The sequence below is a fragment of the Ammodytes marinus genome (assembly GCF_949987685.1).
Source record: "Ammodytes marinus genome assembly, chromosome: 4".
In the NCBI taxonomy this organism is placed as follows: Eukaryota; Metazoa; Chordata; class Actinopteri; order Uranoscopiformes; family Ammodytidae; genus Ammodytes; species Ammodytes marinus.
This window is the reverse complement of record NC_137233.1, coordinates 16,664,098-16,685,276: the sequence shown is the minus strand read 5'-3', so window position 1 is coordinate 16,685,276 and position 21,179 is coordinate 16,664,098. Positions and strand designations below refer to the sequence as shown.

The window sequence follows — 21,179 nt, the reverse complement described above, 5'->3', positions numbered from 1 at the left end:
TCAAACCCTCTCCAGGTCAAACTCTTTTACAAATAATTGACCTGTGTTAAACAATATATGACAATATTACAAATACACATGATTATGTAATTAATTTCCATACCATTACATTTTCCATTTTATTGAAAATAGAGAGAAAAAAACAATAGGTTCACCTCCAAACACCTGCCTGGGAATAAGTTACAAGCTTTAAACCCTGTCCCAGATCTCTGCTTCGTCATAACACAGAGTCCTTAGAATTCATGGCTGAGTTTTTTCAAGAAGGAAGAACTGAACTATAAGTTCTAATGTAAAAAAAAAAAAACAAGTTAAATTCCACAAGTGGACTCCAATTAAATTATATGAATATCTACAAGGTAATCAAAGTAAATCAAGAAGATGCCAGAGTATGTGCACACTGCACAGTATAAAAATGCATAGTTACATCAACAACCAACTTAAAATCAAATGGACTACTCTGCAGTAGCAGAAGAAACCCTCATATCCTTTACTTAAATAAAAGTACCTACGTATACAACCATATAAAAATACTCCATTACAAGTAGGAGTCTACAAAACTTTAAAAAAATAGAAAAACTAAATGTAGAACACCCCCAGAATGGTCTTTAACCTGTGTTTCTCACCAATTATTTACCAGTTATAATCCCTTTTTGATCAATTGTCCATACAGTATATCAGTTCATTCAATGCCCCAGAAAGTATTTTATTGTAAACATTATTTCACAAATAAACATAAAAGCTGTTTATTTAAGGCTCTTTAGGATTTGTATTATAAATCAAACACATACCTCAACATTTATCAGACAGCGTGGTTAGGTATATTTATTTGGATTAAAAGGTCTCAATATGTTGTAAAATGGGTAACATAAAAACTTAAAATATAAAAACAGACAAATATATCACTCTCTTAAGTCAATGGCAGATACAAAGGGAATGTTGGGGATCATATCAGCTGAGTTAAAGTAAGAAAAGTAATAATAAAGAAGACTGGGTGGTAACAGGATATGTCTACCATGCATAGTCATGTGTGCTATATTGTGGCCACATTGTTGTACAAATAGTCGGTGGTCGTATCTGCAACGTGACGTTCACAGAAGCAATCTCAAACAACCCTTGCCCTTCAAATTTGTGTGAGTTTGAGTGCAAAACTTGTAGAAACACCATTGTTGTCCTTAAGGCACTGGTTGCAAATCAATGCAGTGTTTTCTACATTCAGTATCTTTGACAACTTTAAAATATTATAAAATAAATTGAAAAAAACACCAAGCCTATAGACATTTAATACATTATATTCAGGTGGTTCATCGAATCTTTAAACAAATGTGAATTAATACTACCACCATATAAAAAAAACCCTGATCTACACACAGTATTAACCTTTATGTGTTCTTGGGGACATTTTGTAATTTTTCACTTTTGTATGCTTTGTTTTGTGTATAACTTTGGCTGTGCTAATGTTAACCGAATACATTTTGTCCAGGGATTTATTTTCTCCAAATATTTTGTGAATTTCTACTCAGCAACTTTGTACCATCTATAATAAAGGCAGGACACATTTTTGTTACACTCATAACCCCAATGACATTTCCCTCATTGACTTCCATTCAAAACTGCCTCTTTTTTTACCAATTTGATCCTGCCGTCATTACAGCACAAGATATTTTTCTCTATGATGTTAATTTATGCTTTCATCCTCGACACAAACATCAAAATGTGTAATTATTAACACCATCACCATATCGAGCCATTTCCCTATATTTAGATTACAGGCACTTTTCCTGGTTGTCTGTCTTGCCATATTGTTGCCCCCCACAGCACAATGAAAAAAAATATTTCAACCTAAACTGGGTGGGTGTGTTGGTAGGGATGCCAGTGTATGGTGCATATGTGTGTAATGATTAATTATGGTGTGTGTGTGTGTGTGTGTGTGTGTGTGTGTGTGTGTGTGTGTGTGTGTGTGTGTGTGTGTGTGTGTGTGTGTACAAAGCCAATTTTTACACACTCAAACTTGTACGGAAAAAATTGCCCAATTTGAAAGCAAAAACGTTGTTTTTTCAAAACATTGCCATGTGACAAACATGTATATTTGATGATATTAGGCAATTATCCCGCTCAAAAAAAATCCACTTTGCATAGATTGTAAGACATTTTTATTTAATTATTGTTTTATTTTTTTACTAAAAATGGCTCATCGCTAGCCTGGCATTCCCAGACCTGCCACTAGGCGCTGGCAAATTAAATTTGCTGCGCGTGTTGGTCTGGGCACGCTCCATTGAAGCTTTATCAAGAAGACCAGAAATCTGGCTATGGTTCCAATTGGTTCTATCTAATATGGGCGCGCCAGAGCCCTTTATATGGTACTCTGGGGAGGACGTAACCGGATGACGACAGTGACGTGCATGCGACGTCGAAGCCGTGATAGTAAACATCAAAGATGGCTGCGGATATGTTGTGTGAGTTTGAGACTGCTTTGGCCTCGACCCTTAACGATTTGGAAGACGGCACTCAAATCTTTCATTAGCAAGTAAGTGGAATGTTCTGTTTTGCCGATCGACAATGGCAAACGTTTTATTTAACAGTTTAACAGCTGTTCGCTAAACGAAAGGGGCTTACGTCACCTTGTGCATCGCTCTGATTGGTTGTAGTGCTATCCAACTGCGTGCAGTGGCATTTGAAATGCACGAGTAGGAGCCGCCCCTTGAGTTGGAAATTACTATTGATCGTGGCCAGACCCTCTATCGTTCAAGATATCAGGGTCTGGATTTCCAGGCTAGCTCATCGCCACAAAAGCTGCCATTTAAAGGGTTAAAAGCAATTGAAAATTAATTAATATTTGATATGTATGTACATAGCTCAAGTGGGATAAAAGGTTTGAAAAAAAAAGTTGAAGAAAATATTACTGTAAAATTTAAATATTAATTATAATATATATTAATATAATTTTATGGCACTTTATAGGGAGGGGCATGAGTGTAACAAAAACTTTAAGAACACACAAGGGTTAAAAAAATATAAAATTTAATTTATTCTTTTAAGTATTTGGATTTCACCGATGCTGGCCATTTCCTTTGTCATCATTTGAAGGTCATCAGCAGGCCGGGAGCTTGTCTTAAGACGCTAGAAAAAGGTTAATAACATTGTAACTTGCAATTTGAAAAGTACGCACAGGGTTACACATAGGAGGCTGCCTGTACAAGATTATGCATACACTAACAACTGACCTGCCAGAGAGTCCCTTTTCCTTTGGCCAGTTTGCAGATCATGGTCAATGGAATCATGGTAAGAGATGAGATGGCCATGAACCAGCCGATCCCGTACGCCCATCCAGGATACACATAGGAGCTGTTGAACCTCATGGGTGTGTATCTCAGGATCAGAAACACAAGTGTGCCCTATAGAGGAAAAACAAAATGTGTAAAAACATTGTTAGGTTAAAAAGAGAGGTTATCTCCATACATAAAATGTTTTCTGGCCTGCTTAAAACACTTACACTGCAAATGATAGGGGTGACATACATCCAGCAGTACTTAAACAGCGACAGAGGTTTGTAACCAATCATGTCCTGAATGTTGTCAGAGAAGCGTTCAGCACCTGTAACCGAGACAAACATATGACACGGTTCTGTCCAAGTTCCATGTTACTTATACACTATCGGCCTACAGTATGTCGTGTAAACTAAACTTAGTAAACAAGTATAAATGCACATTAGGAATTATTTACTAAAATTCTAAAATGATATTCTGCCACCAGCAGTTGAAGTTGGCTTCAAATGAAGATTCTGTTGTTTGCAGTAACTGCTGAAGTTTACCTGACACTGTTACATTCACCCATTTTGACCAAAATAAACTTGTATCTTCTTACCACATCCCCTTTTTGAACAAGTATTCATATGGGGACTTAATTTAGTTGTTTCTCTGATGATGCTTTGTGGCATGTTTCATAAAGAGATTTGTTTGACAGTTGTTGCTAACTCCAGTTTTTCTTGTTTGGCTATTGTTCAAATTGTTTGTTGCAAACCTATGGTCTACATTTTTTTATTGTTTTTTTTTTGTGATTTGCAATGCACTGCATTTAGTTATACAAAGTTTTCACAGTTTGACATTTGCATCCAACTTTTGCCGAATTAATTTAACAGGTCGAATCAAGATGTTTCTGCGCTGTTGCCACACTGTCCTCAATTCATGTTTTTTTTTTTGCGTTATGGGACAATAGAGTCTACATCAACAGTCAACTTAAAACTCAAGCCTACTAAATATGCATACTTAGTATCTATTTTAGTATAGCATACTCTCTCTTTCAGGCCAAAATAACTGAATATTCAAAGCTGTTAAATCAATATATGGCATAGGGACATAGGTTTCATTATGAGGCTGTACAATTGGTATGAGGTCAGTATAGCCTCATATATCAAAACCGAAGGTAGTTTTAACATTCATGACTGTATCTTACCATAAATCCATCCAATGATCACTGACTGGAAGATTGCCATTATAAGAAGAGTGGGACCACTGCATACATAGTGATCAAAGATCAGAAGAATGTAAGCACCAGCCTAGAATTAAAACAAAAGGGAATAAATTGAACTGAATATAAATAACCTTTATTTTGTTTTAAAGTACAGAGCTCCAATTAAATAAAATAAAATGCTGCGTATTGATCGCTGGGCCTACACATACAACTCTGTCTTACCCCCATGAATGTACCTCCTATTGCTTACCTCTGTTACCAAAAACAGGCCAAGCCCAAAACATACAACACAGATCAACATCAGAAGAAGCTCTCTCCGATATCCTTTCTGGATATGGGAAGGGTAGACATCTGTTATAGCGGTCATGATGCTTTCAAGACCAACAAACTGGAAGATGATGGAAAGACAGGTTTAGTACAGTGGATAACCATAACAATTGTGCACCTTTTGAGAAAAGCATGAGTATGCCATAAGGTTTATTTTCAGATGTGGAGGGAAGTCAGATTTTACCTTTGCGGACCGTGAGGCCACGTCCAAGATGGCCATTCCGCTGGGTATAATGTTCAAACTTTCATAATCTAAGAACCATGCAATGTAATAAAATATTTAAGGTGTAATTTCCAAATAAATTGAAAATGCCCAATCAATAACTGACACCTTTGAGATCACCAGTGTTCAAGGAAATGCATTTAGGTCCATGTCAAGGTAAGAATTAACTAAAATCTAGACAATTCAGTCGGTAAAGGCAAAGTCTTGCCTGGTGGTGGCGCTACAGCCAACCTCGTAGGGTTACCAAAATCAACGTGGCTGTTGTTCTCAAGACATTTGACATGATTCCCATTACAACTTTTTGAGTTATTAAGGTCACAAGGCAATCCTACCTTACCAATGATCAGCTTGTCAGTTGCTGTCAAAGTAACAAACCTTGACACAAAAGCAGGGACTGCTGTCAACGACCAGGCATCAGCAAAAACCAACCAACAAGTCATCCTCCTGTAATAAGTTGATCCCAAAATTGTAATATTAGCCATCATTTTGGATTCAATAAATGTGCCAACCACTTGGCTGTTGCAGCTGCCACAGAAGATGAGTATGCATGGCTCAGCAGGTCAAGACATCTGTGGGTCAGATTGCTGTCCTTGCTACTGACCAACCGCTTTATCCGCCTGACAGCAAGCTTATCTTGCTGTGAAACATAAGGTCACTTAATGAAGATAAATTCCAGCTGTATGTAGAATCCCTATTGCAGTCATATTTAATGCACCCCCCCCCCCCAAAAAGCCTATCAGGTTTCATGTCATCAGTATCATCAGATGTGCAGTCTTCAGTGTAAGTTTGTTGAAGGAGTGTTAAAAGGTTTGCAACTTAAAACCCCAGCAGAAATCACTAATATCTAAGATTTATGACAAACTCATGGCTCTGGAAAACAGTTCTGCTGTCAAAAGCAAAAATGCTTGGGAGCGTGAGCTTGGGGTAAATTTGACAGATCAATGGTGGGATAAGGCTGTGCATAGTCTACGCTCATCTTCTCCTTGTGCCAGGCTGCAGTTTATACAGTTTAAAGTGTTACATAGAGTCCATTTTAGCAAATCCAGACTATCTGGAATTTATCCAAATGTTGTGGACCAATGTGACAGATGCCACGCCTCCTCTTGTAACTTGAGTCATATGTTTTTTTATTGTCCCAGACTCCACAGATTCTGGACTGACTTTTTTATGATCATGACAAAGGTTCTAGGAGCCCAGATTAAGACAGACCCCTTCATTGCAATATTTGGAACCCCATTTACACAACCCCATATTACCACCTTACAATCAGAAATATTAGCATACACCTCCCTTCTGGCAAAACGCCGTATTTTACTTTTGTGGAAATCCCCTAATCCCCCATCGATTCCAAACTGGCTCAAGGACATCATGTTCTTTCTCAAATTTGAAAAAATAAGATATAGGGGAGAGTGGGGTGAGATGTGCCACTTTTTTCTCAAAGTTATTTTAAAGTGAAGCCTTGACCGGTATGTCTACAACTCAAATATGTACATATATTTCAGGGTGTTGTGCATTCCTGGCAATAAAAACTTTGGATCTGGAATAAACTGATTAAGAAATATAGCTTTCGGAAAAAAAAAGTTGTCTTGTGGCACAACTTGCCCCCAGTGTGGTGTAAATTGTGCCACAAGAGAGAATAACATGGGGTAAATTGTGCCATTTATATATATCTCAGAAACTGTAATGCAAGACAAATCCATAAGACAATTACTTATTTAAGGTTTATTTAAATTAAATAAAGTAAATATTTTACAAAGATTGAAGGTCAAGGCCTGGCAGATCTAGGTGGTTTTACCTGCAAAGCTCACAATGACAACGTCACCATCTTCATCGTTCTGGCCATCTGGGGCCTCATTTATAAAGCTTGCGGCGCAAAAAAACCTTGCGTAGACGGAAAGAAATGTGCGGGAAAATGTGCGGTGGCAAACGTTGGTATTTATAAAAACATTATTTGCGGAGAAGTGTGCGTATTCCTACGCCAACTTTCGACCATGCGTAGAGCTACCGCAAGGTTTTCCTGACTCGGGGAATCAGCGACACTCAATGGCAACACCACGAAATAAAGCTCAGTCATCAGAAAAACCCAGACAAATGATGCTTGGCACCCAATATATTTAGTCAATAAAATGTATAAGCTTACCTATAGTTGTGAATATATGGCTACTGTAGTCTATGGCATGCAGTTGTGATGAAACTGTGCGCCGCACACTTTTATAAATCTGAATTTTTTTTGCGCAGCACATTTTTGGCTTTCTGCGGACGCAATGTTTTAGGATGGTTTCTACGCACACCGTTATAAATGAGGCCCCTGAACTCTTGTCAGTGGTGTCGTTAAGTGGAATGGAGATGTCAGTCTCTTCTGAGCTACTGGGACGATCAATTTCTTTTTGGTGACCAGAGCAGCCATGCTCTGGTCACCAAACTCAGGCCACTCTTCCCTACAATTAGAGGCTCCTAATTTTTTTTCAAAAAAAATGGGATTCATTTATAAAATACTTTAATTTGTTAGCGACCCTGGCCCCTGACTAATCACTCCCCCCCCCCCCCCCTTTTTTTATATTTTTTTTATTTTTATATATAATATACAGTAGGCTATACTGTATGTGTATATATTTTTTTATTTTTTATTTTATTATTTGGTCAGTACTATTTGTATATTTCTATTGTTTTTGTTGTTGTATTGTTCTTGTTCTTGTTAAAAAAAAGGAAAAACCAATAAATATATTGATAAAAAAAAGGCTTGCAGCTGTGACCTGGTGTGCATGGTGGGTCTTGTTGACATGGCTGGTATGTACAGTATGAAGGGGAAAAGTGATACTCTGTGAGTTGCTGTCCAGGTCCATGGTTTTCCTTGGCAAGCGGGAAAAGCAGTTGGTCAGTAGCTAGGACAGCATTCGGACCAGGGTTCATATGCTGAACTGCTTCCCAGATGAAGTTTATTGAGTACCACATCATAATCACTGAGTGTGCGTTGTCAAGAAACAAAGGCGGAAGTGTAATGATTGCTGCAGGTGGAAAATTAAAGCGTGATGTGCATCAGTATGGTAAAACATCCCACAATGTCATGCCATCCATTGTTTTTTTCAACAGCTTTCTTGACCTGCTGAGCCATGCATACTCATTTTCTGCTGCAACTGCAACAGCCAAGTGGTTGGAAATAAATACATTGCCTGATGGCTTATATTACAATTTTGGGATGATTTGTTGGTTGGTTCTTGCTGATGACTGGTGGTTGACTGCAATTTCCTGTTTAGTGTCAAGGTTTGTTACTATGACAGCTACTGATAAGCCGATCATTGGTAAGTAGGATTGCCTTGTGACCTTAATAACTCAAAAAGTTTTAATGGGAATCGTGTCCAATGTCTTGAGAACATTTGTGACACTTTGAGGAGGAGCTACGTTGGATTTTGGTAACCCTACGAGGTTTGCTGTAGCGCCACACCTGAAAATAAACCTTTATTGCATGGACTAACCATGTTAGAAATGTGATGCTTTTCTCAAAAGGTGCACAATTGTTATTAATATGTGCGTTATCTGCTGTACTAGTTAGTTCAGGGACAACAGAAGAGAAAACATTACCGGGAGAAACTGCCGGAAAAGACTCCAACTCACCTGACCATCTATTCCTAAAAAGACGACCATGGAGAAGAAACACACGGACCAGACCTGAGGGCACGGCAGAAGGGTCACAGCATGTGGGTAGACTATAAAGACAAGGCCAGGGCCTGGAAAGTGAAACCAACAGTGAATAAGCCATCGCTGTCTGCCACAGTGTGTCTTTTGATAAAACTTTGGGGGGCGATAAAGCTGGTTATTTTCTCTGTCTGTGTCAAAGCCGTTTACTTGTGCATGTTCTTCACTTGAATGTTTTGGGCAAAATAATCATGACAGATACAACTGAAAATTAAAATGAGAAGCCATTTGAAATTGTAAAATACTCCTTAAATTGAGCACAATCAGTTATCTGCCTTCTTCATTTTTATTATATTCTGAAAATCAAAACTATGGGAAAAAGTAGGCAATATGATATTATTTTCATGTGATCGTACAATAGAAAGTCTCTTTAATTGGCATTGTCTGTTGTGTCTGCTTTAAGCCCTAGGTCTCCCCATCTTACTACCTGAGCTGCTGACTATTTTCCAAAATAAATCATTGACGCTAACCAGCTGCCTTGACTGTTCGTACCTGACTCAGCAACGGTAGAAATGTCGACACCCTGTTTCTGTGAAATGTAGCCAAGAATTGAGAAAATGGCAAAGCCAGATACAAAGCTAGTTCCACTGTTCAACAAGCAAAGGTAGAAGGAGTCCCTGCAAATCAAGAAAAATGCCTTGTGTCATTAGGTCTCACATGGTCTCTTAAACTTCTGTTTTTACAGTAAAATAATATACAGAACATGCTAACCCTTTCAAATGTATGCAAATACATTAAAATAACTTGTAGTCAAATTAAAGTAAAACATGAGTAATAGAAAAATTAAATATGAGTGATGGATGCATATAACTGAAGGCTGACAGGAAAATGATTCACATAGTCATATCTTGACATACTCACTTGTAGCAGTTATTGTTGTACTTGTTGTAGCTCCCAAGTGTAGACAGGACTCCCAAACATATGGCATAGGAATAAAAAATTTGGGTTCCGGCGTCCATCCAAACCTATAAACCACAAGTTTGTTTTACTTAAAACACTCCTACTTATTGCTATAGAATAATCAGACAATTATATGACACTTTTTGGGCTGAAAGAAACCTGTGGGTCAGCAAGCCGTGAAGGGTCTGGGTACAGGTAGTATTTTATGCCATGGAAGGCTCCTGGAAGGGTCATTCCTCTAATGAATAGCACCACCAACATGAGGAAGGGGAAGGTGGCTGTGAAGTAGGTGGCCTACATTAAAGCAGAGGATTATTTTGTTACAAATAAAAGAAGCGCCTATTCTTATAAACATGTTGGAGAGTTTGCTGGGTAATGTACAGAATGTATCATGAAACCGCAAGTGAAAAAAGTGAATAACTGAGAAATTCAGAAGATTTAGTTTGATGTAGAAAATTGGTTATCAGAAATATTGTGAGTGACATTTAATTTTAATCCATTCATTTTTAAATACCAAAGGTATGTAACACAGGCTGCTGTGGGGTATGAGTTGAACTATGTATTTATAAATGTAGATATTATATATCCCATATATTGGGGTAATATTTATTTTTTTAATTCAAATATTGCCATAAATATGGTTTTCCATACCGTAACATCCTTAGTTAGAATACATTGACAAATATCTAAAACTGTAATGTTTCGGTCTGGCAATCTTTTGAAAAAACCTTCACTCAGATGGAGTAACCAAATAAATTCATATAAATGCATTTCAGTCTCACCTTTCCTGTGGATTTCACTCCCTTCCAGACGCAGAAGTAGCAGAGGATCCAGGCCAGAAGAAGGCATAAAGCAAGGTCCCACTGTATTTTTCCCAAAATCTCTATGCCGGGCGAGATATTTAGGATCCGCCGTCTGGAAGGATCAAGATATTGGCATCCAATTATTTGTGGAAATGTACAACAATGCATGTCAATAATGTTAATATTTTCTTACTATTGTTTATTATTTTCCTGCAAAAAAAGAAAAGAAAAAGGTTAAGCTCTAGCAATGACACCCCAGTCTCAGTATTTTCTGTAAACTAGTGTAATGAACAGCAATGGCTTTGTTACATTTTAGATGTCCTGATAAGCCAGCTTGCAAAATACCAGGGTTCTGGCACTGTCACACTTAAATGGTATGTAGCCATTATAAGCATCATAAGCTATATCTGTGATTGACAAGTCTTGAAAGTAACAATGATGATGAAACTCAGCAAACTATTCATAATAATACTTTCTTGAGGCCCTTCACACCTTCAGTATTCAGGTGGTGTTTTTATGTGTAAATTAACTAATGAGCTGGATGGAAGAGCTGTTAAGCACTGACACTGTACTTAAGTTGCTTTGGAGCGTTCACATCTAAGTAACTCAAGCTGCTTGCATGATTGCAAGAAAAAATAAGAATTATATAACTGTATGTGTACTCAAAGATGTTTGAATCATTGCAGTGGTCTTGAAGTCTTATTTTTCATATTTTAAGACTAGCCTGTACCCGTTTAAAGTTAGACGTAGAGTCGATATGACTAATAAATCCAACTGTGAAGTGACAAGTTTAAAATTTTAGTTATGTCAGGGAATAACGTCAGGTATTACATGAGGCCTGAACCTCTATTATAAAATGTTTGAAGCTCTCCTGCCCTAACACGTAACAAACTGATTACGTGTCAATGAGTTACGAAAAGTTTGGACACACCCTAACAGTGCCAGACAATGCTTACGTGAACAAATATGAACAGGCATTTTAGAAAAGCTCTCAAAAATCTAATTTGTTTGAACTTTCTCCCACTGAAGTAGCACGTCTTTTTACAAATCGCTGTTGCATACTTTTTTTTGTCTTTTTATCCATTTGATAATTTGTTACTAATTTATATTGAATTCAGGCTCATTTGGATAAATACTTACTGCCAAAACTCAGTTACAGACATTGATGCATTCACAGGCAAGGTCCAGTTGGCAGTTGCATTATAGCTGCTCAATATCACGCAAGAATCTGAAATATATCGATTTATCGTTGAACACAGTTTGACAAAGAATGCTTAGCTTGATTAATGGATTTAATTCAGTTCACACCATATTTAATACAAAAAATGCAAACCTTTTCCTAACTAGTTATCATTATTAAAATCAAGTTGTGTAAATGGTAAATCATTAATTACATTAATTATTAGTAACAACTTAAACACTGATAGTGACAGGTGCATGCGTGATATAGATCTAATAATAAGGTATACATTTTGAAGACAAACTGACCTGTATTCCATGTATTATTACAGGTAGCCCATGGCAGCTCACCCGAAGTGAAGGACGAGAAAAGGTAGAGTAAAGCCCAGGCTATGATCACAATGTAGCTGAAACTTCCATATAAAATGATCATTTGGCTGGCGTATCCCATGCCTGGAAACAAGATTCAATGTTAAAACTGCATTACTGTAGTATTTTAACTCAAATCAGTTTTATATACTGTATAAAAAGGCAAATACCACAAATATCCATTTGCATCAGTAAGGTTCACAGTCCGTACACAATATGACAACATCTGCCAATAGACCCTTTACTATTTCCTTCATAACCTGCTAAACTTTGTTCAGTACATCACAGGTATACCTCACCTTCAAACAAGGGACATATCTTCCTCCAGCACATGATTCCTCCCTGACTGGTGTACTGGCCCAGTGATGTCTCCAGCAGGAACAGAGGAATGCCACAGGTAACAAGGAACAGAATGTATGGAATGAAGAATGCACCTGCAAGTGTAATGAAAAATCATTATAAATGCATACTGCCCCACACATGCAAAGAGTTACAAATGGTATCTGTTACGCCTTTGATAGTTGACTATCACATACATTGATTCAGGGCCAGGCTAAAGGGGAGGGTTTCTTTGTAAATGCTGATTAGTGTCAAACAAGTGGCATCCATGAAATGTACACTTCTGCTTACAATCGCACAATGCATGCAATGGATTGATGATGCCAAGTTATATTGATATGTAGGTGTCCAAAATCTCAATTTGCTGCTCACTATTGAAAAATGTTTGAGTGCCAATCATTTATAAACCATCATCATTTCAGAGAACAGCTAAAGTTTAGAAATACACTCAACAAAAATATAAACGCAACACTTTTGTTTTTGCTCCCATTTTTCATGAGATGGACTTAAAGATCTAAAATTCATTCCAGATACACAATATTACCATTTCTCTCAAACATTGTTCACAAATCTGTCTAAATGTGTGATAGTGAGCACTTCTGCTTTGCTGAGATAATCCATCCCACCTCACAGGTGTGCCACATCAAGATGCTGATCTGACATCATGATTAGTGCACAGGTGTGCCTTAGACTGTCCACAATAAAAGGCCACTCTGAAATGTGCATTTTTTTGCTTTATTGGGGGTCTGGGGACTCAGAACCAGTCAGTATTTGGTGTGACCACCATTTGCCTCATGCAGTGCAACACATCTTCTTCGCATAGAGTTTATCAGATTGTCAATTGTGGCCTGTGGAATGTTGGTCCACTCCTCTTCAATGGCCGTGCGAAGTTGCTGGATATTAGTGGGAAGTGGTGCACGTTGTCGTATACGCCGGTCAAGCACATCACAAACATGCTCAATGGGTGACATGTCCGGTGAGTATGCTGGCCATGCAAGAACTGGGACATTTTCAGCTTCCAAGAATTGTGTACAGATCCTTGCAACATGGGGCCGTGCATTATCTTGCTGAAACGTGAGGTGATGTTTCATGGATGTATGGCACAACAATGGGCCTCAGGATCTCATCACGGTATCTCTGTGCATTCAAAATGCCATCAATAAAATGCACCTGTGTTCTTCGTCCATAACAGATGCCTGCCCATACCATAACCCCACCACCACCATGGGCCACTCGATCCACAACATTGACATCAGCAAAGCGCTCACCCACACAACGCCACACACGCTGTCTGCCATCTGCCCTGAACAATGTAAACCGAGATTCATCCGTGAAGAGAACACCTCTCCAACGTGCCAGACGCCATCGAATGTGAGCATTTGCCCACTCAAGTCTGTTACGGCGACGAGCTGGAGTCAGGTCAAGACCCCAATGAGGACGACGAGCATGCAGTTGAGCTTCCCTGAGACGGTTTCTGACAGTTTGTGCAAAAATTGTTTGGTTATGCAAACCAATTGTTTCAGCAGCTGTCTCAGTGGCTGGTCTCAGACAATCTTGGAGGTGAACCTGCTGGATGTGGAGGTCCTGGGCTGGTGTGGTTACACGTGGTCTGCGGTTGTGAGGCCGGTTGGATGTACTGCCATATTCTCTGAAACGCCTTTGGAGACGGCTTATGGTGGAGAAATGAACATTCAATGCACGAGCAACAGATCTGGTTGACATTCCTGCTGTCAGCATGCCAATTGCACACTCCCTCAATGCTTGTGGCATCTGTGGCATTTTGCTGTGAGACAAAACTGCACATTTCAGGGTGGCCTTTTATTGTGGACAGTCTAAGGCACACCTGTGCACTAATCATGATGTCAGATCAGCATCTTGATGTGGCACACCTGTGAGGTGGGATGGATTATCTCAGCAAAGCAGAAGTGCTCACTATCACACATTTAGACAGATTTGTGAACAATGTTTGAGAGAAATGGTAATATTGTGTATCTGGAATGAATTTTAGATCTTTAAGTCCATCTCATGAAAAATGGGAGCAAAAACAAAAGTGTTGCGTTTATATTTTTGTTGAGTGTATATAAAGTACATACAGTACAGCTTTATGAATTGTTATACACGGTACATCTTGAAAAAGTATGCTGTGTGGAGGATTTTGTGACACAGGTTTAAGATTTACAGTGTGTGAGAAAGGAGAGGAATACACGAGTGAATGTTAATTAAGTTTAAATTCATTCCACCCATTTATTGTTTTCATTAGGCATGCCACATAGGAACCGCCTGCAGGGATACTATGAGATGGCCACGTTAAGATAGTCCTTACTGACAGCACAGAAAAAGTTCACAATAAGGTAAAATACAAATGTGAGGTTTCATTTATACACAGAGGTGGGCAGAGTAGCCAAAAAATGTACTCAAGTAAAAGTAAGTTACTTTAAGATTATAATTACTCAAGTAGAAGTAAAAGTACTCATAAAAATTATTACTCAAGTAAGAGTAAAAAAGTATGCAGTGAAAAGACTACTCAAGTAGGGGAGAACGGGGTAATTTGTCACATGGGTTGGATGTCACATTCGTTATATCTCGCCACCAGAGCGCGCTAGCTCTGAAATGTTGATATAAAAAAGGTCCAGAATTGGGATCAGAGGTCACATACATAGACTTCCTTGGAGGAAGACAGCTGCATTTCAGGTGAGAGGATGTTTTGTGTTTTTCATGTCAAATTCAAAATATTTTGCTTCTCAGTATTTTTCTTCTAGGCTTTTACACAATGGGTTTATAACAAAACACTTGTTACCCTCAGAAAGTGTGAAGGGTAAACTATAGTTTAGATTGTGGTTAGCAAGCTAATTAGTTGTCAGATGGTTGTTGGCCTTGATGCTAGCAAGAAATTCAAGTTGGGGTTGGTCGTCAAATTTTTTGGGGGGTTGGTTGTCACATGTTATCTCAAGGCTGCAGCCAGAAAAGGAACCCAATAACAAAATTAATTGTCAAGCTGTATCCTCACTGACACCCCAGAGAAGGAAATAATAGAGCAGGAAAAGGCAGCTAGCAAGCAAAAGAAAAAAGGGCAACAAAATCAAAACAACCCAGTGCATCCCAAACTAGACCAGCTGCCAAGGCTACAGAACGTTATGTAGGCCTATTTGTCAACTTGACAATGCAATTAAACATTCAAATTTGGTTCTGCCTCCTTGCCTTCTTTTTAAGATTTTTCCCATTAAGATAACATTGTGACAAACAACCCCATAGTGTGTGACAACCGACCCCTTGATGGGGTCGGTTGTCACAATGTGTCAGAGTGTCTTTGATGGTAAATTACTTCTTCATTATTATAAGTTGGAAAAAAAGAGAGACACACATTTCTAGCCAACACCTTAAGCTTCAATTTAATGTAGGAATGGCTATTGACAGATGTTTTGGTGATGAGCAATTCTCACTAGAGTAAAAAGTGTGCCTACTTACCCCGTTCTCCCCTACTCAAGAGTACAAGTAGGCCTACTGAATTACTCTGGATTTATTTTTGAAATATACAGAGCAACACAAACGGTACAGAATAGACACAAACATAATATAAAACAGCAATGTTCAAGTAAAGATATGTTAAATAACATAATTTTAAATAAAACAATAAGGTATTTAAAAATCAAATGAATAACCCTTGAACTCAAACAATAATAAATTAATTATCTGCCAAATTAAATACATAACCCTTCAAATAAAATTATAATAAATTAGGCTTGTCCAAAATTATATTAATTAAAACCAATACACTTATAACACTGTTGCAATTGTTTTGCACATACACATTTTAAAACAAATTCCTACAATATGTCACTGGCCCTGAGAAAATTATCTAGGTTGGGTTTAGCCCCAAAAATATAAAACACACAAAATTAAACTTCATTACACATCAAAACCTGCTGGCACACTCACTTAACGTATGAAACTACAGAGTGGCTGAACAAAGAGACCACTCTCAGACTTTCACACAGCCAGACTGGGGCATGCGAAGTGAGTAGGCTACAGGGAGAACAGGACGTGTCAAAGAAGAACAGTTTCTCTGTAATTGCGAGTGTGTGGGAGTCTGTGTCACTGTGATTGTGTGATTGTTATTTTGTGAGTTAGTGTGATTGAGAGCTTGCGAGTGTGTGAGTTTGTATTTGAGGCCAGGGGTGTGGCTATTGCTCCTCGGAATCAGCGGTTTCTTCCATTTTCTCGACTCACCCAGATAGTCGGTAAAATATGCGTTTAACCTACATGGCACGGCCACGGACACAACATCGGTGCGGAACCGCAGCCTTTAAAAAAGTCCGCGGACATTGTTGAGCCCATGGTTGAGCACTATGACAACATGACAACACTTGTCATGTGACTGAAGTGGCTGCATTTGATTGGCAAGCTTTTGTAATGTGGTTTTTATTGGTTGAAATAGTCACGTGATAGAGATGTTGGCTGAAGACGTCCCCGGGGAAAGAAATCATGAGAGAAATAGCTCTCGCATGTAATAAATAAAATATATTCAAAAATAAGGTAACGACCGTCACGTAGCCAAATGGAACGGCGTAAAAGTACCGTTCTTTCTTCAGATATTTACTCAAGTAAAAGTAAAAGTATGTTGCAATAAAACTACTCCTAAAATTACAATTTATTCAAAAAGTTACTCAAGTATTTGTAACGGAGTAAATGTAGCGCGTTACGACCCACCTTTGTTTATACATAACAATGTACCGTTGTATTTAGAGTCATATGAAAAAGTTTGGGACCCCCTTCTAATTTTGGGGATTTTTGTTCATCATTAGCTGGGATTTCAAAGAAGCAAATTCCTTTTTCATATATGAAGCAATTCAGCAGTGTCATTTTGTGTATTGCAATAATAGAAAATATGCAATAGGTATCATAACAAAATTTGACTGGTGCATACATTTGGGCACCCCAAAAGAAAAATGACATCAGTACTTAGTTGAGCCTCCTTTTGCAAAAATAACAGCCTCTAGACGCCTCCGGTAGCCTGTGATGAATGGCTGGATCCTGGATGTAGGTATTTTTAACATTCTTCCATACAAAAGCGATCCAGTTCAGTTAAATGTGATGGCTGCCGAGCATGGAAAGCTCGCTTCAAATCATCCCATAGATTTTCGATGATATTCATGTCATTGGACTGCGACGGCCATATAAGAACATTGCACTTTTCCCTCTGCAGGAATTTGAACTGTGTTAAGGGTCATTGTCTTGTTGGAATAGCAGCCCCTGCGCAACTTCAACTTTGTGACTGATGCTTGAGCATTATCCTGAATAATCTGTTTAAACTGGGTTGAATTCATCCGACTATTGACTTTAACCAGGCCCCCAGTCCCTGAAGTGGACACAGCATGATTAATAAACCTCCACCAAATTTGACAGTAGGTAGCAAGTGTTTTTCTTGGAATGCAGTGTTCTTCTTTCGCCATGCCTAGCGCTTTTTGTTAAGACCAAATTATACGCCGTTCCTTTTATTTGGTGATTTTTACGGGACATCAGGCCGCCGTGATTAATGTTAAACACACGTCCTTCAACTGCTAACATGGTCGCATGTTTAGAACGTAGACTATGGAACGTCAAACGCCCCCCTGTTCCGCAACAACAAGCTGGAGCATTTAAACAGAGAGGCGGAACTGATTGTGTCGGGAATCTTACTACCCCCCGAGGTAGTAAAATTCCTGGAACAATCTCTCGCACCTTTCTTCCCTCGTTCCGCAACTGTCACATTTATACAGCAGGGCGGAGGGCCGAAAGGCCGGCATATTCCCGGCTTTCACTGGCTGTGTAAAAGGGGCTAGTGACAGAAAAAAGAATGTATAGGGAAGAGGGACCTGGTTGAGAGAGTGGCATGAAGTTTGTTGTTTCTGTTAATTTCAAGATCTTTTGTGTTAAGAATGCATGAAACTCTCCGATGTCTCTGTTCGGAAAAGGATACATGTACCATTTACTTAATATCAGGGTTCAACATAACTTTTTTTTCCTACTGGCCCGCCGGGCCAGTGGATCCGAGTTTTACTGGCCCCTTGTATATTTTCACTGGCCCTGCACACACTTTTTTTTTCTTCATAATTTAGTGTCAATAATTATAATACCTGTATTAGAAAAATAAAGAAAAATAACCAAATCTAAAGGGAATATCTATACTGTAACAGTATAGGTTATTTTTGTTTTAGTTAATTATATGAAATGTTGAGATTGCTCATACACATAATATAAAACCAGGCAAACATTGAATTTGAAGCCTACAACTGAAAGTATGTTGAAGGGGTCGGCCAGTATTTTAAAGTCCAATAGTTTGATGATTGTTTTTATTCTTGAATTTGGGCAGTTTAATGAACAGTTCACCTGCAGAAGTCATGTTCAAACATTAAAAAAATAAATAAGAGATGAAGGTCTGATCAGTCTTTGTGGTGTGGTAGGCTGTTTTTATTACTTTCTCTATATGCATTAGGGATGTGAATGTGTCGACCGAATGACCGGTTTTCCACTTGCGCTCAAGTTGACTTTAAAAATAGAATAGAAATCTGAAAATCAGGGGGTTATGCCGTTTTTTTAATAGGAGATTTCACCGTGTAGCCTATGCGAGTTCAATCCGTGTACCTTCCGTTCAATCCATATCCGTTTGGAAATCAAAACACGAAAAACTAAAAGTGACCTGTTTTTTTAATAATCATCCTCTCATCTACATTATATATTATACTAAAACACGTTTTTATCCATTTTTAATCACAATTCATGACCAGGATATCAAATATGAGAATAATGGCCTAAATGTTGATTTTGAAAAATACATGTTTCAATTTAGCGCGCGCGCCCAGAGGCGAACTTAACCATTGCGCAAAGGTAGGCAATTACCTTGGGTCTCATAGCCTAATCATCTAATAAATGTTTGTTTTACTCTTCATTCATTAATCACCGATTACGTGCGGACGTCAGCATCACACTGGGAACTGAGGGACACACCCTACATTATTGATAATGTTATTGATACTCGTGATCAGCTGAGGCATGAGCCCCAGTGCAGACAGCTGCATATGAAAACATTTTTATTGGTTAGGTCCACGAGTGAAAATTGCGTCTGAGACGATCGTCGTCTCTGTCTCTCTTTTTTCCCTGTCTTCACTTCACTTGCCGAGTCAAAGTGTGTGTGTGTGTGTGTGTGTGTGTGTGTGTGTGTGTGTGTGTGTGTGTGTGTGTCGAGGCTCTTGATGGTAGCCTATGACAGACAATGACATAGCAGCCTTTGGCAGCCAGCCAAAATATGTTTCCCCTCTCAATAAAGATTAAACATTTGGTGGTTTGTCCCGTTTTGATCTGGATCAACAGCTGTATGTCTGTCGCTGTTTAGATCATGCCTCGTTTCCTCTGAGCAGCACAGTTCGGTTCGGCACGGTTCGGCATGGTTATCCTACTAGATCTGCCATGCGTTTCCACTACCGACAAGAGGCTTTAGCCTACTTAAAAGACGGAGATAGCCACGGTCAGAAAACAGTCTATGGGTCCGAGCCATCACGGCTCTGGCCGCGCATAGCTCGTGGCATTGTGGCAGCGGGACACAGTTTAACCCGCTGATTAATATAAATTATTATTTGGAACTTCAAAAATGAAAATGCACATTTTCTACATTTTCTTTTTGTCTCCTTTCCCATTTTCGTATGTAAAGGGCGACATGGAAAATAAAAAATAAGAAATGGTAATCAATTCATGTTTTACAGGCATATTTTGAATAAAACAGTCCGTTTTTTATTTTTTTTAAATTAAACAAATAATAAAAAAATTTAATCAAACAGTTTTTTTTCGTTTTTTGTGTTTTGATTTCCAAACGGATATGGATTGAACGGAAGGTACACGGATTGAGTTCACGTCTGGTCGTGAGCACGCTGCAGGAGCGTCACTTCAGCATGAAGTGTCAGCTTCACATAAGAGTCCGGTGTGGGACCATTTTTTCAAACTATTGATAAAAAACAATGCAGTGCAAAATATGCAGCAAAAGTTAAATGCTCGACTGAGACTATGACGTTAAATCACCTTAGAAACACACAATGCCTTTGTCCGAGCATAGCAGCGTTTCACCGTGAGATCTCGCCAGTGAGTGAGCCGTCGCGCAGATGAACTGTGGTTTGTGGCTAAAATAATAACCGGGGATATTCCCCCGTTAGCGATTTCAATGGGAAAGACTTCCGCGATCTGATTGTATGTCTCGAGCCTGAAAACACAGTGCCATGTCGGCAGACAAACTGCGCGACTATAGGAACTGTCCAGTGAGCCGAGTCCCTCCGTTGGTTTCTGTCAACAACCGACACAATCACCGTAGACGCATTCACAGCGATTAAATAAAGCCTCTCGTTTGTATTACCATTGGGGCTTGCATGCAAATACTGTAACATTACGGCGGCAGCTAAAGGAAAAGCGCAGTTTTCACTTCATTTTCTGCACCTCAACCTCTGCTGTGGGAAGAAAGAAAGGGGGCAGAGTAAGTCGATTGATTTGTCGACTCACAGGCGGACGGTAGGCAGCTCTGCCAACGGAGCGAGAGTGCGCCCGCTTGTTGCTCCGCCTGTCAAAACGCCCACGCATCGTTTGTCCACTGGCCTTTCATTAAAAAATATATTTTGTATTAGGTTTATTATATTGAGTCTTAAATAAACACTGCTTTCATTACGACTATCAACGCGCATTTCAATGACCCATGATGTAGTCTACAAAAAGATACTGAACTGTGATTGGCCGTTACTGGCCCGGGCGGGCCAGTGACTGGCCAATCAACTTGCCCTGCATATGATTTTACTGGCCCCGGGCCTACGGGCCATGCGTTATGTCGAACCCTGAATATATTATAAACATATACCATTCCTTTA

The 21,179-nt window shown here is 38.9% G+C and overlaps 1 protein-coding gene across 1 annotated transcript in view; it reads right to left on the bottom strand.

Moving 5' to 3' along the window:
• LOC307249145 (sodium- and chloride-dependent GABA transporter 2-like) overlaps nt 1-21,179 on the bottom strand; it is a gene marked incomplete at both ends in the record, with an annotated part of 32,558 nt that continues 11,379 nt past the window's right edge. The window contains 14 exons of the mRNA XM_080025781.1: nt 1-41; nt 3,051-3,117; nt 3,222-3,392; nt 3,491-3,591; nt 4,450-4,552; nt 4,718-4,855; nt 8,630-8,742; nt 9,203-9,327; nt 9,572-9,675; nt 9,770-9,904; nt 10,393-10,525; nt 11,554-11,641; nt 11,902-12,045; nt 12,261-12,395. Coding sequence (XP_079881907.1) covers nt 1-41; nt 3,051-3,117; nt 3,222-3,392; nt 3,491-3,591; nt 4,450-4,552; nt 4,718-4,855; nt 8,630-8,742; nt 9,203-9,327; nt 9,572-9,675; nt 9,770-9,904; nt 10,393-10,525; nt 11,554-11,641; nt 11,902-12,045; nt 12,261-12,395 — 1,598 coding nt within the window. The remainder of the gene's footprint in view (nt 42-3,050; nt 3,118-3,221; nt 3,393-3,490; nt 3,592-4,449; nt 4,553-4,717; nt 4,856-8,629; nt 8,743-9,202; nt 9,328-9,571; nt 9,676-9,769; nt 9,905-10,392; nt 10,526-11,553; nt 11,642-11,901; nt 12,046-12,260; nt 12,396-21,179) is intronic.